We start from the raw sequence: 27,397 nt of genomic DNA on the forward strand, positions 1-27,397 counted from the left end.
AGCAGAAAAGAACACAGCTTTATTTACATCAGCAGGACAGCAGCGCACACAGTACAGTAAAAGCACGAGGCCTATTAAAACATAGCCAGCTGGCAGCCGTCTGGGTAGTCCCTGTCACAGAAAGGAAATACCCAGCCCACAGACTCACATTAACATACACGGTATATTAACATCAATCTCTGATTCATACACCACAGGCACGTTCGCACACAGGACCACCTCCTGCAGCAAATTCACTCTAATAACAGTCCTGGGGAGGGGGCACCACGGGGCACACACAGGGCAGTGACTGAGAGGGCCAGATCACCTCATCTTTTACAGCCATGAGCGCCCGGGGATCTCTCGGGGCCGCCCTGGGGGCTCCACAGCTCAGAGGTTGGTAAAGGGTCCGAAGGCCCCTCTGAGACCCCCAAACAGCAGCGCTCCTCTCAGACGGCCTCCTGACCGGACACCGGAGCTGGAACGGGGCCAATGGGCTCGTGGTCCATCCAACCAGGTAATACTGCTTAGAGCCCGAAACTGAGGTTAGTTGCAGTGAGTTTGTAAATGACTCTTGCATCGGTGGCTCTAGAGTTCAAAACACATCATATGCAACAGGAAATGCATGAGAGCAGTCAGCTGCTGGGAGGCCCGTGGCCGCCACGAGGCCGGCAGAGAGCATGCTGGGCCCGGCAGAGCGGGCACGCCACGGCGCCGTGTGACACCCACCTTACCGCTTCCAACGCACTGCTCACAGACCGGACCCCCGAAGGACATGAGCGTTTTTTCCAAAGGTTTAAAGCCACGGTCGACACTGTGGTCACCTAGAGACGGTGTCGATGTCCCATAACACGAGGGCTCCTCGGAAACCTTCCGTGTTCATCTTGCCGCTGCAGATGAAGACGGAAGACACGGCTCCTCCCTCCCCTGGGCCCGAGGCGGGCCGGCTCCAGGAACCGACCGCGGGAGCAGGAGTTACAGCGAAATGATTCCAACCCATCGTCCCTCTGACGCCGGCACACGACGGGCGGACGGATCAGCACCTTCTAACGCCTCCATCGGGAGGGGAACCCGCCCACACCGACTCGGGCACGAATCAAGAGTCAGCCGCTCCTCGACGGCCTGTTCGGTCCAAGTGCCGCTAGCCCGTCAGCGAGGTGAGGGCTGCGGACCGGCACGGCATGGGCCTGTCCCGGCCACGGAGCACGCCAACGGGACGGAACCCCGCCCGGCCCGGGCTCCGGGGCCGGCGCCCTAGGTCTTGCTCCGGCGGAGCAGCGTGGCGGCGGGGCTGTGGCCGCCCTGGAACTTGAGGCTCTGCAGGTTGACGTGCGCCCCGTGCTTGAGCAGCGTCTCCACCGTCTTGGCGTGCCGGCCGCGGGCGGCCAGGTGCAGCGCGCTGAGCCCCTGCTCGTCGGGCAGGTTGAGCACGTCGGCGCTGACCAGCTCCTCCACCACCTCCGAGTGCCCGCCGGCCGCCGCCAGGTGCAGCGCCGTCTGGTTCCGGGGCCCCCGCGCCAGCACGTTGGCCTTCTCCTCCACCAGCAGCTTCACGGTGGCCAGGTGGCCGTTCCGGGCGGCCAGGTGCAGGGCGGTGCAGCCCTCCGCCGTCACCGCCTCCCGGCTGGCCCCCCGGTGCAGGAGCAGCCGGGCGGTGCTTGTGTGCCCGGTCTCGGCGGCCACGTGCAGGGGCGTCTGCTCCAGCTGGCTGCAGAGGTGGACGTCGGAGCGCAGGTCGATGAGGATGCGGGCCACGCGGTAGTGCCCGCGCTGGGCGGCCAGGTGCAGCGGTGTCCTGCCGTCCAGCGTCTGGGCGTTGACGCTCACGCCCGGCTGCTTGGCCAGCAGCTTGACGATGGGCAGGTGGCCCTGCCAGGCGGCGTAGTGCAGCGGCAGCCAGGCGTCCTTCCCCTGCAGGCCCACGTCCACGCCCCGGCGCAGCAGGATGCGCACCACGCTCTCCTGGCCGTGCTGGCAGGCCACGTGCATGGGCGTGCGGCCCTCACAGTCCGCCTCGTTGATGGAGGCGTGCTTCTCCAGCAGCAGCCGCGTGCTGCCCTCGTCCCCGTTCTGGGCCGCGAAGTGCAGGGCCGTCCACTGGTCCTCATCCGCGGCGTTGACGCTGATCTTGCGGGCCAGCAGGAGCTCCACGACGCCGCGCACCCGCTTCTCCACGGCAAGGTGCAGTGGCGTGGAGCCCTTCCGGTTGGTCAGGTTGGGGTTGGCGTTGTTGAGCAGCAGCCACTTGACGCACTCCTCCTGCCCGGCCTCCACGGCCACGTGCAGCAGGCTGGCGCCGCCCTCCAGCACCAGGTCCACGTCCTGCGGCTGCAGGATCTTCATCAGCCGGCTGGTGTCCCCGCTCACGATGGCCTCCACCAGCTTCCTCTTCTGGACGTCGGTTGTGCCGAGATCTGCGGGGAGAGCGGGGCCGGGGTCAGACGGGGCCGCCGCCCGAGGGCTTCCTTCTCGAAGCCAGGCCGGGGTCCTGACGCTGCCCACTCCTCCCCACGGCCTCCGGGCCGCTTGTTACCGGAAACTGCTTAGGTGTCGTGTTGTCCCTGCCGGCTTAATGTTAGATCTAGTGGGCAGACCCCGCGCAGGCCAATGAAAGACCCCAAGGAACTCGTGTCCATTTGCAAAATAAAAATCCTTCTAGCCATGCTGCTTAGACAAAGGATGCAAAACTCGGGCCCTTGCTGGCTGTCAGAAATGGCAGTGATTGCTAATGGGAGGGAGCGAGGGAGGGAGAGAGGGAGGGAAGAAAGGAGGCTGGGAACAGTGAGGGAGGAACACACCAGCCTCGACACCCACAAACCAGCACCTGGGGCAGGGGCAGGGGCAGGGGCAGGGAAAAGCGCCTTCTAAACAAAAACCCATCAAAATTCACATCAAAGGTAAGATGAGCTGAGACGCGCCCCTCCAACAGGCAGGTGTTATAACCTCCAAGGATAACTCCTCATTACAATGTGTGGCCACAGTGACTGGGAGCCCGTGAACAAGAATATGGGGGTGTTCACCCAGCACCAGGAACGGGGGCTTAGGACTGGCCTCCACAAGAGAGACCCAGCGTGTGGGGTTCGATTTGTCTGCTGGTCCCGCTGGATGCAACTCGGGGGTTTCCATGTGGAAACCTGAGGTCCGCCCCTGCACCGTGCCGCCCAGGTAAGACCTCCTGCACAGCCAGGCGTGTGGCCCATCAAAAACACTAAGGGCACCAGCTGGGCCAGCACCCGCTCTGGGTTAGGGCTCAGTGAGCCAACCATGCCACGGACACCCAGAACCGATCGGTGGCGGATAGAGAAAAGGAATCACTGTCAAGAATCAGCACGCCTCGTCCTTGTTGCTGTCCAGGGACATCCCCACACCCAGCCCACCGCCAGCCCCCTGATCACGCTCACCATCCCCCAGGGCTCAGGGCCCCACTCACCGCCCGTGGAAGGCTCCCGCTCGAAGGACAGGGACAAGGACCCTCGGGAGGAGAAGGCGGAGTCCACCGAGGACACGCCGGACAGCCGCTTGCCGCTGTTGGCCGAGGGCAGCTTGGACTCGGAGGAGCTGCGGCTGAGCTCGTCCGGGCCCTCGAGCGTCTGCGAGATGCCGGAGTCCAGCTGGGACAGCAGCTCCGAGAGGCTGTAGTCCTTGTCGAAGGCGGGCGCCGAGGCTCGCTTGAGCGGCGTGGACACGGGCGCCTGCGAGGAGGAGCACAGGGGGTGAGGCTCCGCCCGCCACGCCAGGGGGAGGCAGGGGCAGGGAGGGGAAACGCGGTCCTGGTTTGTCACGCGGGGAACGTGACTCCCGCTGTCACACGCATGGCACCGCACTGGCCACTGGGTGGGAAGAGCTGGTAAGGAAAGACCGGCTGGACCAAAACACGGGCAGCCCAGCACCAGGCTGCCCTGGACCCCGTCCGCACAGGGCATGGCACACGGCACTCCTGGGACACAGGTGGAGCGTGGGCATGCGGACAGGCTGCAAAAGCATGAAGCGGGTTGCCGGGCCGTGTCCCTCAGAACCGGTCAGTGCTGGTAAGAAACAGGAAAGAGGTGGACTGGGACTGGGGCTCCCCCAGCTCTCCCCACACTGTGTGCAACCTGCGGCCTCTTTTTTGAGCTGCACACTGGCTTGGGCCTGGTTTGGACAAGGGCGGGGCGGGGCCGGCTACAGAGACAACGCTGTGACCCACCCTCCACTGCAGCGGTGGCCAGCCTTTTGGACCTCACGGACCACCAGGGGCCCGCCCATCACCGGCTGGCGGCTGCTGTTCTCCGGGGCCTCCTCTGACAGGGATGGAGGCAGACTTCTGGTGGTGATCAGAGTCCAGGTGACTCAGGACTCTTCCCACACCAGGCCCATGTGGCCCCACACCCTCCCTCTTCTGAGAACTGTTAATCTGCTCTGAGTTGGTGTGTGGAGCACGGAGTCACGCCCACCTGCTGGACGCTTTTCTTTTCCTTGGGGGATGGGGAGGGCCTGGGGGCTGGGGAGGGCCGGGCTGCCTCCCGGGACACCTTTGCTCCCCAACCTCACGCACAGGCTGTTCCGACGGTGCAAACGCACACCATACACGCTCACTACACCCCAGCTCACACCAATGGCCTGGGGCGCTGCCCAGCAGCAGATAACGCCGTGAGGTTAGTTATTACCAGGCCTCGCCTCACAAGCCTAGTGCCTGAGCGCCCTCAGAGTGACCCAGCCTTGGAGTTTCCTATCACCCCTTATATCACCGTGTGGCACTCACAGAACAAATCATTCGTTCGTGAGAAGGTCCCAAAGCCAGGGCTGCAAGACAGGCAGACCCGAGCCCCGGTGGGCCACCACCCCAGCCCACAGGGCCCAGCCGGGCTGGTCCTAAGGCCATCCTCCTGGCGGCATTCGCTTTCCCGTGGCACAGTCCACCCGTAACCCCGTAACCAGACAGGTGTGGGGACGGGACACGGTCAGGCAGGAAACTCGGTCTGGGGCGCCGAGCCTGCCAGGGACCCGCCGTCCTGCCACTGGGCACAGGACTCTGGGACCGGCTGACGTGAGTGGGACTCCCAGGGCGGCCGAGCCGCAGGATGAGAGCACGCGGGACCAGGCTGCAGGGAGTTTGAGGACGAGAGGCCGTGGGTTGGGAAAGCCGGTCCCCACGCAGCACACAGGCCCCCGGGAGTCCCCGCACCTCAGTCTTGGGCTCCGGAGGGTCTTTCACGTCCAGGTCCTGTGTCGCCTCCTTCACCTCTTCGTCGGGCTTCTCACACAGGTCCTCGGTCTCCGACGTGATTTCTTTTGGGGAGAAAAGAAAGAAGGGCTCGTCACTCGGACAGTGACTTCCATACGAACGTGCCCCCTCAAGGAAGGAACGGGGGTAAGAGGTGACACCCCAGAGCATCCATAACTCGGGGACCCGGGCAGCACTGGTCTCTCCACTGCTGGCCCAGGGCCTCCACACAGACCAAACCGGGGCCTCCGTCAGCAACTTCTGCAGGTCTCACCTGACTCCAGATTCTCACAGGAGCCTTCAAGGGTGTGGAGGGGAGAGTGCAAGTCCTCCTGCACCCAGCACATGAGCCCCCCACCTCCCACTCGTGTGCCCCCCTGTGCTTTCCATGCCATGGTCAGTTTCCATCCCATCAGGATCTCACCCGTTCGTTCCATGGGGACAAGACCCCGAGGAAAAGGCAAAGGCCGGAGATCACACCATCCCCGAGAGAGGCAACTCTGTATGTGAACCGGAAATACCGAACACAGGCTCCTCTGGGCAGCAGGCCCCGCCCTGGGCTGCAGCGGGGTGGGCGGCTCGAGCTGACGTTCAAGCTGCCCATCCCAGCCCTGGCACAGAGGGCCAGGGGCAGGTGCCACGGCCACGCCGATGCTGCAGGGCTTGCTGGGAACACCATCTCTGCACGGCCTCCTCCTCTGGCCCTCTCCCCAGCCCCACCCGGTCCTCTCTCCTGGGACACCAGCAGCTGGACGAGCAGCCACATCTGGAAGCACTGCACCGGCGCCGTCTCTGGACTCACCTTGGAAGGTGGGACGCTCGCGGGGGTCCCCGTGCCAGCATCTCTGCATGAGGCGCAGCAGGTGGCTGCAGGCCCGCGGCCGGACCCTGCAGACGGGTGGCAGCTCCGGGCGGTGGCCCTTCACCACCTTCACCATGATGTGCAGGATGTTCTTCTCGTCTGCAAGGGAAAGACGCGCGTCAGGGCAGAGCTGGCCCTTATCTCTGGAGGAAGCACGGCTGTGGGGAAGTGCCAGGGGCATGTCTGGGGCCTGTCCCTGCACCTCCTCGGGCCCGTGGCCTGGAGAACACTCGATTCTTCGGAGAGCACCAGGCTTCCGTTAACCTATGTTCACGGGCACGTCTGCTCTCCCCTTCCAGCACTCAGAAACGCCCTCGCAGCTCCCAGGGGAACCCTCACGCTGTATCACAGGGAAATCTTCCCAGCAGCAAACGCAAAGGAAGCCGGGTTCAAAGGAGAAGAATATCTGACACGACATGTTCCGAGTGGCCGTGCCCACCAAGGGAGGCACCGTATCCATCCCGGGGCGGCACGGCCAGCCCCCAGGTGCACCCACGTCCCCCTGGGATGACATGGGCCTTCCTGAATTCCAAGTCCTATCCCTGAGTGCAGGCCCCCGGCTGGTCTCTGCAGTGCTCAGGCCTGGGGTGTGCAAATAGGGGCCTTTCCCCCCAAAATTCCTAACATGGGGCCCACCTGTCCTCCTTTCCAACATCCTCCAGAGACACACCTGGGCTCATTAGCATATCATCATCATCATCATCATCATCACTCTGGTCACAGGCGGGTCAGATTCCTTTCTCTGCTCAGCCTACACCACACTGGCCGTGAAGCTGGATTCCGGGAGTCTTGCTCCCACCACACCTCCCGCCCCCACGCCCTCTGCTTTCCCACGAGCGCAGGAGTCTGGCCCGGGCACATCGGCAGGCGTGGAAAATTGGCCCAGCGTCCCCGACCGCTGCTGGGATCCGGCTCTGACATTCTGTGCCACATCCCCGTTACATCTTGTGCAACCGCTCTCGCAGGCTCCTACACATTATTCCAAAGAACTCAGACTTCCAAAACCCCAGCGTAAACCAAACACCCGGAGGATGTCCTGCTCCCACGCAGAGGGGAAAGTCCACCCGACGCCTCCTGCCCCCGCACCTTGGACCCGCCTATCGACCACGCAGTGGAGCACGGAGCCTGGCCTCCGAGGTGAGCATCAGCACCTGGCCTTGGGTGTCGCCTCCACCAGATAATGCCATGCCACATGAGCTCGCTGCCACCCATAAGTGATCCAGACCATGGACCTTCCAGAGAGGAGCATTCTGGGTGCTGGGTGGAAGGACAATATGGACAGGATCCTGTCTCAACCGGCAAAGGCTCCGGGACCAGGGCCCCAGGGTGACTGGGACCTGCATTTTGGGTGTTATTGGTCAGGCCACAATATTAGGAGTGGCCCGGATCGCTTACAGAGGAAAAGAAACTCCAACAAGGCAAAAGAGGGCCTGACTTTGACAGTGTGGTACCACATCAAGGAGCTAAAACTCTGAGGACAGAAAGCAGAACAGCATTGACTAAAGGGGGGAAAGCACTTCAGCTCTGGAGCGGGTGCTGGTGACCCGGATCACCCATTTGTGTCAAAATCACCCAGTGATCCTGGCACAGTGGGCCCAGCACTATGAATGGGCTTCACATGAGCAAACCGTACACTTCAACATGGTTAAGGTGGTCAACTTCATGTTATGTGTATTTTATCACAATTAAAACTTAGAAAATTTAAAGAAGGAAAAGAACTGGCTAGAAAGAATCACAACAGGCCAATGCACAGGCAGAAAGCAGATTGACAGTTGCTGGGGGCTGGGGTGGGGGAGGCAGAGTGAATGCTTAATGGGCACAGGGTTCCTCTGGGGGATGAGAATGTTCTGGAACTGGATAGTAGTGGTGACTGTACAACACTGAATGGGCCAATAAATGCCACTGAACTGTACCCTTTAAATGGTTAAGATGATCAGCTTTATGTCTGTGCATTACATCACACACGCAAAGAATTCGCTGGCACCTAAAACCCCACTGAGCACAGCCCTTCGGTCTGTGCCTCTTCCGAATGACACCTCCGGAACCCTTTGTGGGCACGCCGGACCACCTGCCACAGGTCTCGTGCCAACACGATGGGCAGGACAGAGCAGCCCTGCTCCCTCGGGGCGGCCCCACCCTGGGCATGTGGACCCCAGGCCCGGCTGGGGCAGAGGCACCGCCCCCAAAAGTACGTCCACTCACCTGCAAACGGCTTCTTCTGCGTCAGCACACCCCAGACCACGATGGCGAAGCTGCGGGGAAACCGGAGGTCAGTGTCTGTGAGTACGGCAAAGTGCTGGCACAGAGCAGTGCGTGAGGAGAGCGCCTCCGGCCTCCACAGGAGGAGATGACACAAGACGCTCCCGTGATTTATTCTAAACAGGCACACGGCCGGGGCACACGGCCCTTCGGCGGCTCAGATGTTAAGCAAAGAAACACACCCAGCCAGCGAAGCTGTACATCCCAACAGCACGGGAGCCCCCAAAACACTGCCCCCGCCAGCTCGGGGCCAGAGGGGCGGTGCCGGCTGAATTCACCACGACCTTCCTGCCACGCTGGGCGCCCCGTGCCGCCTGCAGCTCTGGCTCTGGGCCGGGCGGAGCTTGCCCACGGAGAGGCCGTCAAGGTCCGAGAAGGTGCACGGAAGACACGCCAGCAACCATGAGCCCTTCTTGGCTGCTGGAAATTATACACGGGTGTGGCCACAGGCTCACAGCTGTGAGTCGGCAGAACAGCTTATTCTTGTATTGTTATTTATTAATCACTGTGTTATTTTTTTTTATACAAACAACAGTAAGCCTATTTTTGCCCCACCCTGTATACATCATTTTAAAAAGTATTCTTTTTCAACAAATAAGCTCAATCTGATCAACTTAACAAAATGTGTGTATGCTCTGGGGAGGGAGGGTAGGTACGGGAGGGGGGGGGGCATTGGTATATGTACAAAAATAATAATTTAATAAAAAATATATTAAAAAAAATGTGTGTGTGAAAAAAACAGGGGTCCAAACCCTGAGCCCCGACCTGCCCGGAGTGGACAGCAGCTGCTGACGAGAAGTCTCCACTGAATATTAATGAAAACCGATGCACTCAGACTTGGAAGCTCTCCGCTCTAAAATAAATAATCGGCTTCCCTGAACCCTGCAAGCCGTGGCAAGCTCCCCGTGCCATTCGCCAGCAGCCTGCAGGGCCAAGCCTGCTCCGCACACCACAATGGTTTGATTGTCAAACCAGTCGGCCAGGACTCGCAGGGACAGGGACAAAGGGGAGAGCTCGGGGCTAGGGCCACAGTCACCTTGCGTCAGACAACAGCCACAATGAGGGGCTTAAGCGCCTGCGTGCAGCCTCCCTCCCTCTTTTCTCCTCCCAGAACCTCTGCCATCCGGGCCTTTACAATTTGGGAAAGGGAAGGCCCGAACCACTCGGGACCTGTGTGCACAAGAACGTTTAACTCCTGCATCACCTGCCTATTGAGTCAGAGACACGGACCTCTTCTCCCTTCGACCGTCAAGTTAAAAAAACAACCACAGCCAATGCTCCAATAGCCATACGGTGTGAACGGATCGAAATTATACTTTTTTTTTTTTTTTTTTTTTTGTCAGATTGGCAAAAAACATCTATTTTGGGGCGTGTCGCAGAATTTTAGTAATTAGTGTCTGTGCCCCCAGGGGAGAAAGGCTGACCTCGCCTATCCACAGGCTGTGGCTGCCTGTGTCCCTGTGGAAGGTGAGTGACACTGGGAGGGGCAGGCGGCTGGGCTGGGTGTAGGAGAGCCTGCATCACAGACACTCAGAGCAGCAGGTTCTGTCCACGGACAAGATACACAGCCCACGGTTTAGAGCGAGTCTCCAGGGCGGAAGTTGTGGGTCTGTTATGTAACTGGCCCCAATGGCATCAGCCCTTCACACCCTCCACCCTAGGCCAGCAGCAGGCACATCCTGCGTTCCTAGGAGAGTCAGTCTGTGTACCTGGGGCCGCCTACACCCCCCGGCTAACAACCCCAAACCCTTCCATTCGGATCAACTCGTATCTGATGGCAGGTAGGAGTCTCTGGCAAAACGGCCCTGCAGAGCATGAAGACCCCGCGGGCCTGACACGCAGGGGCCTGAGGCTGCCCAGCTGTACACACCTGTACACGTCGTGCTTGGTGTCGAAGAGCCGGCTCTTCTCCCGGATGCGCTCCGGAGGCAGGTAGGCGATGGTCCCGAACAGGCCGTCCATGCTGAGGTCATGGGAGTGGGACAGCCCGTTGCACTTGGCCAGCCCGAAGTCGGAAATCTGCAACAGAGAGGGCAGAGGTGGCTCAGCAGGCGCCGGGCGCTGGGCAGGGCGCTGCACTGCGGCTGCCACTTCGAAGGCCTGGTTAACATCCCCGCCATGTCTGACCTTCCGGGTCCCCGACACGCTGGGAGCGAGCCATGACCAGTGAGCCACGGAGGCTTATTAGGAGGAGCAGGTCTGAAGCCATCAGCAGCTGATGGATGGGGGGAAATGACGCTTTAAGGAAGGAATTCACCGGGAGCCAGAAACCAGGAGCACCGTCGCCTGCCTCTGCCAGGCAGCATGCTGCCGCAGTGGTCGGCAGCCCACGTCGGCATGAGGGCAGAAGGCAACGCCTTGCGTTTCCGGTTTCCAGACGACACATGAAAGCGAGACTGACCAGCCTGGTGCTCAGCAATCCGGTTCGGCAGCCGGCTGGGCAGGCGGGCAAGTGGCAGCAGGCTCTTCACAGGAGCTGCGCCCTCAGAACCCTTTAAAGCGAGCAAAGCACACACCACAACCCGTCCTCCGCCTGAGCATTCTGTGATCAACTCCTCCACCAAACGTGGCCCAAATCACGGATGGAGGCACGTCTTCTCCCTCCCAGGGCCACCAGCATGGAGGGGCCCAGTCACTGGGCCCACCTCCACCTCCTCGTCTCCTTTGCACTAAGGTGTCCCGACAGCTCCCAGACTCCCCACTGGAGGAAGTGAAGCCACACAGACCCCTGGGGGGATCCTCACTGCCCCTCACGCCCCCCACATCCTCGGAAGCCGCTGAGCGCTGTGTGTGGGACCAGGCCACAGGCGCTGGCATGAAGGGGCTCAGAATCTGCATGGAAAACAGCCCTTTATGTTCTCCTTCGAGGCGTATGGATTCCTTTAAGCCTCCCAGTCAGCTCCAGGCTCCTCCTCAAACACGCCTGTGGAGCGACAGGCACTGGGGCTGAGCCAGGACTTCACGCTGGGCTCGCTGTGCCAGCTCACGGCGGGCCAGTGTCCCGATGTCATCATCGCCGCGGACGGCAGGAGACGCCAGGCCTGGCGGCCGACCCCTCAGGGGCTCCTGACCGCCTCTGCAGGGAGCGGTGGGAAGAAAGCCTGCAGGAGTGGACCTGCCCTGTTCCTGTGGCCGGCTGGGCCGGGCCTGGGTCCGTTCTCTGGCCTTCAAGAAAGTGCCACTCTGGAGGACAGCGCCAGTTCCCCAGAATGAACCCTTCACCCCGACCCTGCAGAGCCATAAAGCAGCTCACGGCCATGCCCACCTCCTGGGCAGCCTCTTCCCTTCATTTCTGCCACTTTCCGACACAGCCAACAGCTTTAAGGAAAGCTAGCATAAATACTCGGTGAAGGAAAGCTAGCATAAATTCTATGTTAAAAGCTCTGACACCAAATTCAGCCTCAGAAATCAGAATTCCCTGATGGCTGCTGACCCTCCGCCTGCAGAGTTTTCCCCCCAGCCCCCTGCCCTTCCCCACCTGCCGTGCAGGGCCTGCCTGGCCTGTGCTCCCCCACGCCCCCTGCTTCCTCAACAGCGGGCAGGGGCCACCCCTGTGAATGGCAAGCACCATCCAGCTGGGCCGGACCAATGTGGGGCAGGGCCAGAGCTGTGCTGCCTGAGAAAGGCCCTGAGACTGAGGGGACCAGGCCCCTCGGAATCTCCCGGAATACAGCCTCGTCTAGGCAAAGTGGGGCAGTGGTGAGCCTGAGATTTTAAACCAAGTTATTTCATCTTCAGCCTGAAATGGGTCTACTCATACGGTAAAAATAGCGTTTTAATATTATTTAATGTTATTTAATTATTTAATTAACATTACTACCAAGTCTTAATTGAAGATCGCCTCTAACACACTCTGCGAGGCAGAAGGCTGCTGTGAGATCTCCGCTCGGATCACCCTATCAGTGGACAAAAGGTCGCCTTCGGGGCCCAAGGGCAGGCTGACACCTTATCTCATCTCAGGATTCTAGAATAAAGGTTTATTGCTTCAAATTACCACCATTGCCAAGTGCCCAATTGGCCAGGCAATGACTTAGAACCTCAAACAAGGCCCCGTGCCCTCCCACACCCTGTTATCGATTCCTGAGAATGCAAGATGCGAGTTAGGTAAGCACAGCTGTTTGTTTGGGGCTGTGCGAGGTGACGAATGCGCCTGCTTAAGCAGGACGCACAGAACAGCTGCCACTCAGGCCTTGGGCGTGGAAGCAGCAGCGACACCTCGCTCCCTGTCAGGCAGACAAGTCCACCCCACTCCCGGCTCAGCCATCCTAGGCTCCTAACAAGGCCCCACTCTTGAAGGGATCCTCACTCACCCTCTAAACGGGCAGACCACGCCAGGTGCTATAAGGAGTGAGAGGAGAGGTCACACAGGCCTCGGGAGAGCCAGCAAGGCCACGGTCCCGGCAGCCGACACCACACTCAGCTCCTTACGAGCCAGTATGAGGTACCTGCCGCAGACCGGGGTGGGACCCTCCCTAGATATATGTCAGCGTCCCAGTCGTGGGAAGATGACTATCGATCGGCCCCCAAAATGCCGACACCAATGACACCAACCCTCATGAGCACTGCCATGGGCCAAGCTCTTGGTTTGCACTGACCCCTCACAACAACAGGGAGGGCGGAGCCCACCCGTCAGGGGCCAGCCCGGGAGGAGGGCTGTGCTGAGGGCTCTCGGAAGGAAGGGGTCCCAGGGGCTGTCCAGGGATGCCCACAGGACTGTTAGGAGAGGGGGAGGGAACGGGTTGATATGAAAGCCCAGCCAGGCCCATTAGGGCCTGGGACTGTGGGGCCACCTCAAAGGCACATGCTGCAGACACACCTGTCCGAGTACCTGGTGCCCACCCACCAGCCCTAAGAATAGCATGTTCCAGTCCTAGCCGGCTTGGCTCAGTGGACAGAGCATTCGCCTGTGGTCTGAAGGGTCCCAGGTTCGATTCCAGCCAAGGGCACATGCCTGGGTTGCGGGCTCGGTCCTCAATGGGGGCGTGCAGGAGGCAGCCGATCGGTGATCCTCTCTCATCAATGTTTTTTATCTCTTTCTCCCTTCCTCTTTGAAATCAATGAAGAGATATATTTAATAATAAAATAAAGCATGCTCCCAGCAGCCTCTAGCGCAACCCCGCTCAGCAGTCTTGAAAGCCGCGTGAGGGAAAGGCCTCTCTGACCCCCCTACTCCTCCTGTTCCCCCAAAACCCTAACCCTCAGCTCAGCGGGAGCTGGGGGCCACCGCCCGCTCGGTCCCCCGCTTTGCCCATCGGGCAGCTCCTGCAGGCAGGCCGCAGGCACACAGGGGGGCCTGTCCCCACCTTCCCTTTCCTGTACGCAGTCACGTTTGCGAGCTAAGGTTTCACCCGCACTGGCCCCCACGGGACCGCACACGCCAGTGAGAACTGTCATGTCCGTATGTGCAGGCAGCTACACTGACCACAGGAGACCGGACAGGCCTGCTTCCGTCCCAGCTAAAACCTTGTTACAAGCTACACCTCCTTAAGGGAAAGCTTGTAATTAGTGTGCAGAGTGAAAACAGCACTGCCCCCGGCCTCGGGCTGGCTCAGCCCGGAGAGGTGCCTGCTGTGTGCGGGCCACCCAGAGCCCCTGACCTGCCACCGGTGAGAAAGGTGAGGGAGCCAGGGGCAGGGCGGGACTGAATGGGGTCCCTCCTCCCCAGGCCAACAGGCAGGGGGGCCTGCGAGGGCAGCAGAGAGCACACGAGTGAGTCCCTTCGCCCGGCCCCAGCGGGAACCAGAGGACACAGCCGCTGTGGGGGAATCCTTCTCACTCAGGCAGGATGAGGGGAAGGGCCTCCAGAGGAGGTGAGCTCCCTGCGTGGGGAAAGCCACGAAGAACCCAGCACACGGAGGCCTGTCAGAGACAGTCACAGACACACAACCCGACAACGTACCTGACTACCAACTCCAGGGGGCTGGCCTCTGGGCTTTAGTTCTGTTCTTCTTCCCACTTTTGTTTTTAACCAGAAACAGATAAGAAAGAGCAGCCCTCACAGGCCCCACCTCACTGGAACAGAATGAGCCCCATCTGAGCCCCGTGCCAGGACTGCACCTCCATCTCAGCCTCCGCCAGCTCCTGCAACCAGCCTGAAACTACGTCTCACAGGAGGACGGCCAACCTCCCCGCTCCCCCCCTGCCTGATCTCTCACCCCGTTTCCTGGAGGACACCCACTAAGACCCGACCCGCAAATCCACACTCTCTTTTGCCGGGGTGTGCAGAACTCAGAGCCAGTCCCAGGATTTGGGGGTGTGCCCTGTGTTCAGAGTCCACTCACACCAGCCATGACGAGACAGGGGATCCCAGACACCCTCAGGCTGAGAGAGGTCTCTCTGCTCAAGCTCTCTTCCCCGAGGACCACGTCCTGGTCCGCCCTCACACTGCCCAAAGGTTCCCGGAACCCCGAGTCCCCCGCGCGCCTCGGCACTCAGCGCCTCACCCAGCCCCGGAGGCCCTACCTTGACGTGGTAGTGCGCGTCCAGCAGGATGTTGGCGGGCTTGAGGTCCAGGTGCAGCAGCGGCGGGGACATGCAGTGCAGGAAGTTCATGCCCACCGCCGTCTCATGGATGATGCGGAAGCGCAGGTCCCAGGGCAGCGGCTCCGAGGCCAGCAGCTTCTCCAGGGAGCCCGTCTCCATAAACTCCATGACCAGGCCGACGGGGTCGCGGCAAATGCCGTACACGGGCAGGATGTACCGGAACTTGGCCATCTCCATCTTCTTGGCTTCCTCCAAGAGCTCCAGGCGCTCCCTGAAAGGAGTCAATGGCATGAGAAACGCACCCTGGTCACCGGGCCCCCACACCAAGCACCGGGCCAGAGAGATAAGCAGGTGCACGGCGCTGACAAGATGACTAGCGCACGCACAGTCGCTCACTTTAATGCGGCGTGCTTAAATGCCGGGCTGCCCAAGACCTTCAGCTATCCCGGCACACCCAATGGTTATCGGAAAAGCCGCAGGCAGCACGGAGCCAAGGCCCGCTCAGGGACCGAGGGAGGAGGCGGACGCTGGGAATCCCTTCCGGGGGATGAGGGAGGAGAAGCTGAGGTTCCACTGAAAGCTGTCACAAACTATCCACATGAAGCATCCATCCCACCTTATTTGTTGAGGCCAGCAGTGTAGGTGGCCCCGTTATTCCTACGTCCAACCCCAAACTTAAATCAGGGCACATCCGTCTAAAGCAGGGGCTGCAGAATGCTGCCCAAGAACCACTTTTTTTAAACCATGTTTTAATTTATAGTAAAAAATACATCATATGCTCCGCGTCGTTTTAACCATTCATATGCATACATACAAAGGCACTGCAAACAGTAGCAATGTTGTACAACTATCACCACTATCTACATGCAAAACTTCGGTAGCATCCCCGAACGACGTTCTGCACCCATTCAACGTCACACTTCCTCCAGCACCCACCCTACCAGCCAGTCCCCTGCTTCCTGTCTCTAGGAGTTTGCCTCCTCTAGGGACCTCACCGCAGTGGGATTATACAGTATTTCAGTGACCGGGGCTGTTTCACTAATCACAGGGCTTTCAACCGAGGTCCCCCTGTGTTGGGGCACAATGCCTAAGCTTCACTCTTTTCACGGCTGCATGACATCCCATCGCAGGAACACACCACATCGCGTTTATCCATTCCCCTACCGATGGACCCCTGTGCTGTGCCCCCCTCTGGGCTATTGCAGGGATGGGGAACATCAGGCCCGGGGGCCTGTGAGATCGATTGGTCCCGCCCTCCCAAGGCACTGAGGGTGAGTTAATGAGATGTCTGACCAAACACAGCAGGCTCGTTGTGAAGCTGGTAATTCTGTATGGCCTGGGAAGGATGCTATAAATATCCCCATGGCCCTTGGCAGGAAAAGGCTCCCCGCCCCGGGCCACAGTGACTAATGCTGCCGGGAAGGGAGGTGGACAAGTATCTGTTTGAGTGCCGGCTTTCACTTCGGATACACATCTCATCTAGGAGTGCACTGCTGGGTCATGTGATAGAGTTCTATGTTTAGCCTTTTGAGAATCTGCCAAACAGCTGTCCGCAGCCAGCCCGTCTTCCCGGAAGGCAGCCTCGCCATTCATGCAGCTGTGGCTGCACTCGCACCCCGGGCAGAGGCGGGCAGTTGCAACACGGACCCTGCGGCATACACAGCCCGAAATACTCACTCTCCGGCCCTTCCAGAAGGCGTGCAAGCCCTGGTCTGAGGCCACGGCCCGGAGCAGCCTGTGGGGTTTCAGACCAGCTCCCCGGGCCTTGGTCGGTGTTGGCATCTTAGGTCAAAGGCTCAGAGCGCGCCCAGGAGAAAGGCCAAATCCTCTGAGGACAGGGCTTGACCACAGGTGGTGCAGGTCGGTGATTCCCAAGCCCAGCTCCTGGAGAATGGGTCCTGGGTGGGTGCTGGGGAGTCTGCCTTCCCGATAGTCCTAAGGGAAAAGTCCAGACGTGCCACGTGGAGCTGGGAGCACGTAGGCAGCCGGCTGGGGCAGCCTCGAGACCCCCCCGAATGCAGACTCCAATTCCAGTGGCCCTGCCCCTAACCCAAAACAGCTACTTCCCACCACAGGCTCTTCCAGAGCGTGGCTGCACCTGCCCGCCGCTTGCACCCGCTCCCACCCCCGGGCCGACTACAGGGTCCTGCCCGAGAGTCTGTTTCTCATGGGTCTGCCCCCGTTTGGGATCACAACACGGTCCCAGGCGCCCCCGACAGTTATGGAAATACTGCCCAGGGCTGGCCAGCAGGGAGGGGCCAGAATCACACTGTTTACCAAAGGCTGCAGCACCGAGCTCAGCCTGCACTCAGCTCTCACTCCCATCAGCCCCTCTGCCCGCCCACCTGCCCAACCCACTGGGAGCACACGCCAAGGGGCCGCGTGAGGGGTCTGGGGAAGGGTCCCGTGTGCAGACCAGGGACGCTCACCCAGGGGCGGCCTCGCCCGCCGGGGTCTGTGGGCACTCTCTGGAGACATCTGGCTGTCACCAACGGGGGCTGTTCCTGGCACCCAGTGGGTGCAAGGCCAGGAAGGCTGCTCAACACCCCGCAGGGCACAGGACAGCCCCCAAGACACAAGTGCCCACGGTGCCCAGCCTGAGCAGCCCCGGCACAGGCCAAGCCAGTGCTTTTCCAGCCCAATTTAAAATGAACCACTCGTCTGGAATCACCCACTTAATCATGCCCGGCATTTCCCTGAGTGCTAATCCGCACCTAGTCACTCGCTGCCTAGTGACTGCTGAGCGCCTCCTCTGCGTTAGCATTGATGACAGAGAGAGCCTTCCCGCCTGCCTTCACCAGGTCCGCCTTCCAGGGGGGAGATGGGAAAGTACACCGGATGGAGAAACGCAGCTGAGATCGGAGCACAGCGAGGAGGAGGTGCGGGGCCAGGGGGAGAATTCACAAAGGTGGCCCCTGACCAGAGCGGGGAAGGGCAGCGAGGGCTCATGAGGGACTCGCAGACGGGCGGAGGCCTGCCAGAGTCCCAGCAGGGGAGAATCCTCCAGACTCCATGACTGACCAGATGTGGGGGAGGGAGGCAGCAAGGACCACCCTGATCTCCTGGGGTCCCCATGTCTGATGCAGCAGCCCAGCGGGGAGGAGAGGAGGGGGAAGGGGTTAAGAGTTTGGAGTTGGACAGGCTCTGGAGCGGAGCAGAACCCCGCTGGCCTCAGAGACAGGTGCAGCACGAATCGGGGTGAACCGTGACATCGCTGCAGAACAGAGCAGCATTCAGCCTGACTTGCTTCCTTAGCGCTGTGCTCACGGACCCGGCCAGGTCACGGAAAGCAAGACGTCCACAGAGGGCCCTGCCAGCTTGCGGGGGGAGGCGGGGGGAGGGCTGTGAGCTGCTCCCCCATTTGGCAGGGCTCAGGCCGGCCAGCCCCTCCCTGGGGCCTAGCACAGAGCCAGGCTTGGGGGTGACACAGACACCCACCCCAAACCCTGTGCCATCTGAAAGGAGAAAGGACTGGTGCAAAGGGCAAGCAGCGTTTAAAACGAGGCTGGTCACTTAAGAAGGAGAGGGAAGACGACACCCCTGGGCCGGCTCCGTTCTCCGGAGGCCGGGTTTGTTATCTGCACCACCAGCCCCAGGGCACCGCTAAGGACACGCACTGCCTGCCGTGCAGCTGGGGTCTGCACACGCTGCTGCTCCCTCCCGCCTCGGTTAAGAACCGGCCTGTGACCTGTCTGCTCCTATGTACTGGTGTGCCCTCCCTGGGGCCCCGTGCCCACAGGCACTGGCACGGGTCCCGCTGCAGGATGCGGAAACCCGCTTCCAGGGCAGGTGCCCGGGTCTCGCTCAGGCACAGGTGTCTGTGACATTTGCAATTCCATAAGCCTGAAGTGGCTCTGAGGAGGACCCTTTCCCACTATCACAGACATTCTTTTTTTTTTTAATATATTTTATTGATTTTTTTTTTCACAGAGAGGAAGAGAGAGGGATAGAGAGTTAGAAACATCGATGAGAGAGAATCATCGATCATCTGCCTCTTGCACACCCCCAACTGGGGATGTGCCCCCAACCACGGCACATGCCCTTAACCGGAATCAAATCTGGGACTTTTCAGTCCGCAGGCCTATGCTCTGTCCACTGAGCCAAACCGGTTTTGGCCAGACATTCTTAAATGAGTCCTCTATGCCAAACCCGACTGAGCACAAACCCGCATGAGGGTAAAGCCCACTATCCAGAGGGGTCTTCAAACTACGGCCTGCGGGCCACATGCGGCCCGCAGAGGAGTCTGATACGGCCCGCCAGGTGTTTTGGGCAGTGAGCGCAGCCGAGGTGTTACAGTAGGAATTAGTAGTTCATATAGTCCTGCCCTCCAGCTCTCTGAGGGACCGTGATCTGGCCTCCACTTTAAAAAGTTTGAGGACCCCTGATCCAGAGCCTGAAGATCTTCCGAAGCCAAAGCTCCCAGCCACTCTGCAAATAACCATTTCTTCCATTTGCCCAAAGGGCTTAAAACACAAAACCGGGGTGACTGCTGATCGCTGAGCTCATTAGCACATCGCTCCTCCCCTCCCACCTCGAGTTCAGCCAGGTCATTGCTCTCGCCCCGGCCCTGGGCCCCCTTCCACCAAACAGAAAGCCCGTGTACCGCAGTTTGACAAACGCAAATAGAAAGAGCTCCTGCTGGTTGGCTCCAGAAGGCTGGCAAAGCCAGGCGGTTCTGAGAGAGCCCGTGTCCTCTTTGGAATCGAGGCAGAGACGACACGGGACACTGCTGCGGAGAAAACCAGGGCTCCTGGAGACAAGCCAGCTTCCAGGCGCCGATCACCTTCTGGGGCGGCAGGGGAAGAGGGGCCCGGGACCGCCCAGCCGCGGGTCCGAGGGGACTCAGCGGTCAGCCAGCTGGCACAGGCCTGGGAGGAGGGCTGGCCAGCACCCCCTAAAGGATCAACCCCAAAAAGTTCATCCCGTTTATATTTCGGTAACTACCAAACCCAAACCCAAATTGCTCTAGGTCTTTCTTCAGTTGCTGGGGGGGCGGGGGGGGGGGCACCCCACCCCTGCTGGGAAGCCCCTGGGACCACGCCAGCTTGGGGAAGCTACAGCCCTGCTCGGACCCCATCGGGTGTCTAAGCGACATTTGCAATTCAATAAGCCTGAGAGGGGCCTCGGGGAGCCGCTGGGAAGGACCGAAAAAGTGACCGCCAATTGTTCCCTGTGGACAGCAATTATTTTTTAATCGCTTTCCCTCAAAACACTGCTTCCAAACACAAAAGGAACCATCGCTCTATGGTTATGATTACTATTATTTTAGGGCCCCAAGGGGTTTTTCAGAACAGTCCCTAGGCCCCAAAGCTGGGTGGGGCCGAGGAGTGCCCCAACCTTCAGGGTGCCGAGACCCGGTCAGGGTCACCCATTCTTCCCGGTTGGGAGTGAAGTTCAGTGCCACCTGAGTCCACTGACATCCTCTCACTGAAAACCCCTGCAAACTGGACTGCGCTACACGTGCGGCTACAGTCAGGCACCGCTCAGCGGGACCGGGACCGGGACCGGCGTCATGCTTCTCTCCGCAATCATTTCAAAGCGTCTCCCCCTCCCTTTCCCAGCAGGAATGGAGAAAGGGTCCCGTCTCCCCCCTCCCCCCTCCCTGCCCTTCCCCTGGTGCTGGAAGAAAACTCTGGGTATTAACAGGACCCAGTTGAGCTTCAAGGGGTTAAAGATCCTTTCTCAACAGCCATTACATTTTCCTTTTTTTTTTTTTTCATTTAGAGCCAGTCAAAGCCTATCCCACCACCACTGCCAGCACCACCTTCAGTCCCAAGAAGGGAGCTGGGCGGGGAGAAAGAGCAGTACTATCAGGAGGATCATTTCTAAGACGCTGGCCAGGAACCCTCCGCAATCAGGAATCCCCAAGACCCGTGGTTGGCAAACTGCGGCTCCAGAGCCACATGCGGCTCTTGGGCCCCTTGCGTGTGGCTCTTCCACAAAATAGTCTATTTTGAAGAAGTGGCGTTGGAAGAAGTTTAAGTCTAAAAAATTGGGCTCTCCAAAGAAATTTCAATCGTCATCCTGTTGATAGTTGGCTCTGTGGACCGAAGAGTTTGCCGACTCCTGGCCTAGACCAAAGGCCTCCTGCGGCTTCCCTCCAGTCCTGGAAAGGGGCAGGGCGGCCCTGGGCCCCCCACAGGCGGAGAAGCAGGAAAGGCTCCGGGCAGACTGACCAGGATGGGGGAGGTGAAGACAGGCCGGGAGGGGGGAGGGGGAGAAGGGCCGGGAGGGGGGAGGTGGAGAGGGGCCGGGAGGGGGGAGGTGGAGAGGGGCCGGGAGGGGGGAGGTGGAGAGGGGCCGGGAGGGGGGAGGTGGGGACGGACCGGGAGGGGGGAGATGAAGACAGGCCGGGAGGGGGGAGGGGGAGACGGGCCAGGAGGGGGGAGGTGAAGAGGGGCCGGGAGGGGGAGGTGGAAGTGTTCCCTAACAAAGCGCTCCTCCGAGGAGCCCTGGAACCAGGTTTGGGAACAGGCAGCGGGAAGAGGGTGTCATCCCTCGTTAGCTGACGCTCCCAGCACGGCTTTCTCCCCTCTCACCAGCCCATTACTTTCCCAGGGCGCCTGCCAGGGTTCCCACACTGCTATTTTTAACACGACAAGGAACGGGCTTGCCGGCTCCGGCCCTGTGCTTACAGACCCGGGCTGCTCGGGCTCGCCCCGACGAGCCGGTGCCCAGCGAGCATTAGCTGCTGGGCCGGTGCCCAGCCGGCGCTCCCTCACCCAGGGCTTCCTCTTAGCCCGAGGGCTGGGCTGCAGGAAGGGGGCCCCTGCAGTCACCAGTTCTGGTCTAATGGAAACACCCCCCTCCCCAGACTCTGCCCAGGCCCCCCCGCCTCCCTAAAGACAGCCAGCCCTAAGGAGCAGGGAACACAGATCAAGGATGCACCACCTGCCCCCTCCCCGCTCCAGTCCTCCCCCGCCGTGGGGTGTCTGGGTCTGGGCAGCCCCCACCTTCCTGTAACGAAGTGCAGGCTCCCAGGGCTGGGGCTCTGTGCTCCCTGGAGCCCAGGGCGCTGCTGGGGATCAGGCCCTGCGGGGGCTAAGGGCAAGGGGTGGTTGGAAGGCTGCAGCCAGGAGGCCCCAGCCTGCCTGCAGGAAGAAGCAGCCAGTGAGAACCAGCCTGGCCCACACCTGTGCCCGTGAGAGGGTCCTGATGTAAGACGTGCAGCGGGAGGGGAAGGCCCAGAGCGAGGGGAGGCCGTCGAGAAGACCAGGCTGTAGACTGCCTCCAGCACGGCCTCTGCATTCACGTTTAAGACCTGGTGGGCAGGTGTCTTAGAGTCACCGAGACAAGCTGCCATGTCCCTTGTTTGTTACACCTGCCCCTGCCCCTCTGGAGTGGTCTCCCTTGTCCCTCCAGCCTCTCCCTGCCCTCAGCGTAGGGGGCCCATCTTAGATTATACGTGGGAAGCTCCTGAGGGGGCTTGGCAGGAGTTGGGGGTGCCCTTCAAACAGGGGAGTCAAGACGTAGCCCAGGAATCCAGGGCCGGGGCTGCCCCCAGGAAAACCCTATTTCCTACGAGGGACCAGCTCGCACATAACAGGGTGCGGATGGGAGGCAGCTCGTCAAACAGGCAAGGAGGCCCGGCCGGTGTGGCTCAATGGTTGAGCATGGACTCCCCATTGGGAATAGAACCAGGAGGCCATGGTTCTATTCCCAATGAAAGCACATGCCCCAGTTGTGGGTTCAATCCCCCATGCAGGTGGAGGGCATGCAGCAGATAGCCGATCAATGATTCTCTCTCACCAATGATGTTTTAGCCAAAACCAGTTTGGCTCAGTGAATAGAGCAGGACTGAAGGGTCTCGGGTTCGATTCCGGTTAAGGGCATGTACCTTGGTTGTGGGTACATTCCCAGTGGGGGGTGTGCAGGAGGCAGCTGATCGATGTCTCTCATCAATGTTTCTAACTTTCTATCCCTCTCCCTTCCTCTGTAAAAAATCAATAAAATATATATATTTTTAAAATGATGTTTTATAGCTCTCTCCTCCCTTCCTCTCTGAAATATATATATATATATATATATATATATATATATATATATATATATATATATATATTTAAATAAAGGCAATAAGATCTGAAGACTGAAGGGTTGAGGGTTTAATTCCTGGTCAAGGGCATGTACCTCGATTGCAGGCTCAATCCTCAATCCCGATGGGGGTATGAGTGGAAGGCAAACAATCAATGTGTCTCTCACACATCGATGTTTCTCTCTGTCTCTCTCCCTCCTTTCCACTCCTAAAAATTAAAGGGAAAATACCCTAAGGCGAGGACTAACCAAAAATAAATAAATAAATATTTTTAAAAAGCAGCGAGGGCAGCCTGCCAATCCTCACTATTAATAAACAATGGAAGGTCTAGCTCACGGGTGGGGAACGTCTGGCCTGTCCGCCGTATATCACTGGGTCTGGCCCTGCCAAGGCATTCGGGGTGAGTTAATTAAAAGTTTGACCAAGGGTAGCAGGCTCATTTTTAAGTTGATCATTTTGTTCGGCTCACGAATGATGTCATACACATCCAAATGGCAGAAAACAGGCTCTGGACCCTGGGCGCTGCCCTGCAGCGTGAGAGACACAAATCCCAAGGAGAAGCTCACACGGAAGCCAGTACGTTCAGCCAGAACTTTCCTGGCCCAGAGCAAGGCTTTGAGCATCCTCTCAGCTGGAGAACTCGGCCTCTGCTGCAGAGACAGCGAGGCAGCCCGCTCGGAGCGGCGAAGAGCAGGCGGTGCATGCTTCCTGCTGGGCGATGCTGACCTCGACATGCCACCACCTGCCTGGCGAGGGCAGGGCAGGAAAGGCTTCCAGTTAAAAGGCAGAACCCTTTCCCACCAGGCTGTGCGAGAGCCTACGCGACCCGCTTCCAGCGGAGAAACAGGGGCCGGTGGCTGGAAGTGGCTGGAAGTAACAGATCCCGGGACGCGGGCTGACTCATCGGCCCGGGGACCCACGGGCTTGTTTACGTTCCTCCTCCAACACAAGGAGTTGGTGGCAAAACGGCCTCTGCTGAGCGAAACACTGGGGCCAGAAGACGCCATTGGACAAAGGCCCCCAAGAGCCTACAGACACCCTGAGGGAGAGGGTCTTGCCTTGCGGGGGTCTAACCATTGGCTGGCATTCGAAGTGAGGTTTGCATTTCAAAATAGCCACAGCGCCCCTCCCGGCCTGAGCAGTTCCCAGGGCTGCAGCGCGGTGAGGGGGAAAGAACTGTACAGCCTCACAAGGCCCTGGCCCTGGCCCTCCCAGTTAGACAGCTTTATGTCTCCACAGCTTTATGTTCCCGGGAAGCACCGGGTTCAGCAGAAGGCCACCGATCTACTGTATTTTTTAAAATATATCTTATTAATTTTTCACAGAGAGGAAGGGAGAGGGATAGAGAGCTAGAAACATCCATGAGAGAGAAACATCGACCAGCTGCCTCCTGCACACCCTCCACCGGGGATGTGCCCTTAACCAAGCAAGGTACATGCCCTTGACCGGAATCAAACCTAGGACCCTTCAATCCGCAGGCCGATGCTCTATCCACTGAGCCAAACCGGTTTTGGCTACCGATCTGCTGTATTCTCTCTCTCCTAGGCCGGGACGAAAACACAAAGCCTGCGAGGGCACTGGGCCTGGGGAAGCACACACTGCAGCCTTTCTGTGTCCCTTTAGTGGCATCACCACCACCCTAGGGTGAAAAGAGGCCTCATCGCCCCGTAAGCAGCGGAGGATCAGAAGCCAGGCCTCTGAGCCAGCAAAGGCCAGGTGCGGGTTACACGGACCTGCTTTTCTGAGCCTGCTGGTCCCCCGCTTACTGTAGAAGGGGGATCTCCACACACAATACACACACAACGTCCACAGAGAATGCAACCTCGCCACCACAAAGGGACTGGCAGCCCAAGGTGAAGTCATTTATTTAAATGGACTCAGCGGAAGCCTGCATATAAATCATTAAAATGCAAACGCAACTGGAGAAGAAGAACATAAAACAAACGAGCTGCTTCTCAAGACCCCCCTCTCCCACCCCTACGCCCCCAAATCCCTCAGACCGCCATGGACACACCAAATGGAACCGGGGCGGCCGCACCGCCAGGCCCAGGCGCCCGGGAAGCCCGGCCCCGCCAGGGACCCAGCCGAGCCGGTGCTTCCGACCGAAATAATTACCGTCTTACACCAATTTGTGCTCCGGCGTAAATTAGTGAGTGAGTCAAACGGAGCCTCGCTCGCTCACAAAGCCCCGATCCCCACACGGCAATTTGGCTAAGCCGGGCGCGGACCGCAGCGCCGGGCGGGGGCCGGGGGGGCCGGGCGCGCCTCCGGGGGAGCTCCCGGCCCCGAACCCCCAAAACCCGGGGCTTCCCGGGAAGCCAGGGGGCACCCCCGGGCACTTTACAACGTTTCGGGCAAATGCGGGCTCGCGAAGCCGCTCCCGGGAGCCGCAGCTCGGGGGCCAGCGCGCGTCCTCGGACCCGGGCTCCCCACACCCAAACCTGCCCGCTTTGGGCACCGCGGGGCTTTCCGGCTTCGCCCGGCGCTCGGTCCCCCCGCCTCGGCCCCCCCCTTCCCCCCGAGGCTGCTCCGTAAGCGACTCAGGTGGAGAGAAGGGGACCCCTGGAACCCGCCCGAGCACCCCAACCCCAGCCCCAGGCCCGCCCCGGCGCCGCGGCGCCCCCGCCCGGGCCGCTCACCTGTCGTCGACGTGCAGGCTCGGCGAGCACTTGATGGCGAGCCAGGTCTTCCAGTGGACATGGCGCACCTTGTACACCTGCCCGAAGCCGCCCGAGCCCACCTTCTCCCAGCCCGCGAACTCGCCCGCGTCGAAGGTGCGCAGCAGCCCCAGCGCCCAGGGGCCCTCGCTGTCGCCCTCCATCGCCGCTCGCCGCCCGCCTCCGACCTGCGCCGCCCGAGCCCCGGCCGCAGCCCAGGTGCCCAGGTGCGCGCCCCGCCCCGGACGTCATTTCCGTCTCAGGCCCCGCCCCCTGAAGCCCCGCCCCCGCAGGTCCCGCCCCTGCAGCCCCAACGGGGGACCTCGGAAAAGGCTGGGTGCGCAGAAGCTGGGAGTTTTTAGATCATTCAGGCAGAGGCAGGAACTCATTCCGTTTTCCCCCAAAACTGCAAAAAAAGAGGGAAAAGTACATTATAACCAAGATATTGACTTCTGTAAAATCCACGGATCCTATTAAAATTTCCCCAAATTGACCCGTCCTCCTTTGCGTGTATTAACATCTATGCAATGTGATCGCCTGCGTAGGTTCGTGTCTTCACATAGAACATTATTCCATTGGGCAAGGACCCCCCGGTGGTCCCTTCGTAACCGAACTCCCAAGCCCCAGCTCTCACTAGTCTTTCCTCTATGTCTAAAAATGTGATATTTTAAAATACGTTGTGTTTGCACACGGAAGTCATCCAGTGTGGGAGCTTTGGGAATTGGCTTTTTTCCACTCAGCATAATTCGTGGGGACTCGCGTGTTGCTTTATTTTTACGCCCAAGTTTTCCCTTTGGAAGTAACTTTCTTTTTTTTTAATTATCCCAACAGCAAATCTAATGTTCCACAGATAGCAGGAGTTAGTTCCCCATTCTTTCCCAGAAAACAGTGTCTTTTTAACATAGAACAAATCGCTTGAGAAGGAAAGATGTTTTTCCACCTTTGGTGGTGGGCAGGGGAGGGGGCACCTCAGCCTGAACACACCCCACTCTTGAAAAGACACCTGGGTCAGAGGTGGAGAAGTGTGATTGCAAACGTTCACAGCTGAAAACCACTCATTCCTGTAGGTCTGTGCGGTGAGCAAAGGCTTATTCTTAGCCGTCAGAGGTGAATAACGAGGGCAGGATGGGGAGATAGAAGAGGGAGCGTGTTAATGACATGAACTGTAGTTTTGCGTTAGTCACCCGATCCCAGCCCTTACCTTCCACTGGGCACATGAGAATCTCATTTCACAGCCAATAAGGGAGTCCCATTTCTGCTTTGTAAACAGCGGGGACCTCCCCACCCCCACGGGGCTTCCCTTTGGGGAGGACTCGTTGGTGGGAACAGGGCGGGGCTTGTTCCCGCGCTGCCACATCCTTTTCCACATCATCTTGGTATCAAAACGGACCTCCTGGAGACGGTAGTGCCCAGTGGTTCTTTCAAGATTGTTTGTAGCAAATGGGGCCAAAATGTAAACCAAAATTTTAAAAATCATTGGGATTTTGAATGTATAAAAATAACTTGGCAGTAAACGTCATTATTTCAGTGCGGGGAAATGAATGGACTAGAAAATGAGTCAGTTGAGCTGTTTCCTGGATTCAGCTCAGGGCACTTTTCCCTAGACGTTCTGTAGACTCAGTCTCAGCAGCACAGGTGACTAACAGAGCACGCCTGCCTGGTAAGACACACCGATTTCTCTTATTAACCATCTGCCTGCTTCACTTGACAAATATTTATGAACTATCTGCTGTAGGCTCAGCGTTGGGCTCCGAGGTCAGGGAACTGGATATGCCTACAGAGGCCTGAACTGCAGTCAGAGAGGGGACAAAGGTCCCCGGACAATGATCACGGTCAGAGCTGGATGGACTGGCCAGGCCCCTCCTGTAGACTTGGCCTTGTTCCTCACCTGGACCACTCAGTCCACTCACCGTGAAGGT

The 27,397-nt window shown here is 59.4% G+C and overlaps 1 protein-coding gene and 1 long non-coding RNA gene across 3 annotated transcripts; one reads left to right on the plus strand and one right to left on the minus strand.

The window, feature by feature from the left end:
- RIPK4 (receptor interacting serine/threonine kinase 4) lies at window positions 1–25,695 on the minus strand. Of its 2 annotated transcripts, XM_036444333.2 has the most exons (9): window positions 25,461–25,591; window positions 15,183–15,359; window positions 14,766–15,057; window positions 10,174–10,322; window positions 8,247–8,296; window positions 5,985–6,143; window positions 5,144–5,247; window positions 3,410–3,671; window positions 1–2,393 (listed from the first exon to the last, which is right to left on the minus strand). In XM_036444333.2, exons 3-9 carry the CDS (start codon window positions 15,021–15,023, stop codon window positions 1,234–1,236), a joined length of 2,142 nt encoding a protein of 713 aa, XP_036300226.1. In that variant the 5' UTR covers window positions 15,024–15,057; window positions 15,183–15,359; window positions 25,461–25,591; the 3' UTR covers window positions 1–1,233. The 2 variants fall into 2 exon arrangements, with proteins under 2 accessions (XP_036300226.1, XP_036300224.1); XM_036444331.2 differs by lacking the exon at window positions 15,183–15,359 and having other exon boundaries at window positions 25,461–25,695.
- LOC123652808 lies at window positions 25,565–27,397 on the plus strand. Its single transcript, XR_006742301.1, has 2 exons — window positions 25,565–25,705; window positions 27,214–27,397. It is a non-coding gene; the product is annotated as an uncharacterized LOC123652808 (long non-coding RNA).

Source organism: Pipistrellus kuhlii, unplaced genomic scaffold (assembly GCF_014108245.1).
Source record: "Pipistrellus kuhlii isolate mPipKuh1 unplaced genomic scaffold, mPipKuh1.p scaffold_m20_p_2, whole genome shotgun sequence".
NCBI classification, from domain to species: Eukaryota; Metazoa; Chordata; class Mammalia; order Chiroptera; family Vespertilionidae; genus Pipistrellus; species Pipistrellus kuhlii.

Excerpts from the sequence above, each read along its gene's own strand:
- RIPK4 (XM_036444331.2), bottom strand. The coding sequence starts at position 25,642 with ATGGAGGGCGACAGCGAGGGCCCCTGGGCGCTGGGGCTGCTGCGCACC. Across the intron at positions 5,248-5,984 it reads CGAGCGTCCCACCTTCCAAG|AAATCACGTCGGAGACCGAG; the intron begins GTGAGTCCAGAG and ends TCTCCCCAAAAG. Across the intron at positions 2,394-3,409 it reads GCGGGAGCCTTCCACGGGCG|ATCTCGGCACAACCGACGTC; the intron begins GTGAGTGGGGCC and ends CTCTCCCCGCAG.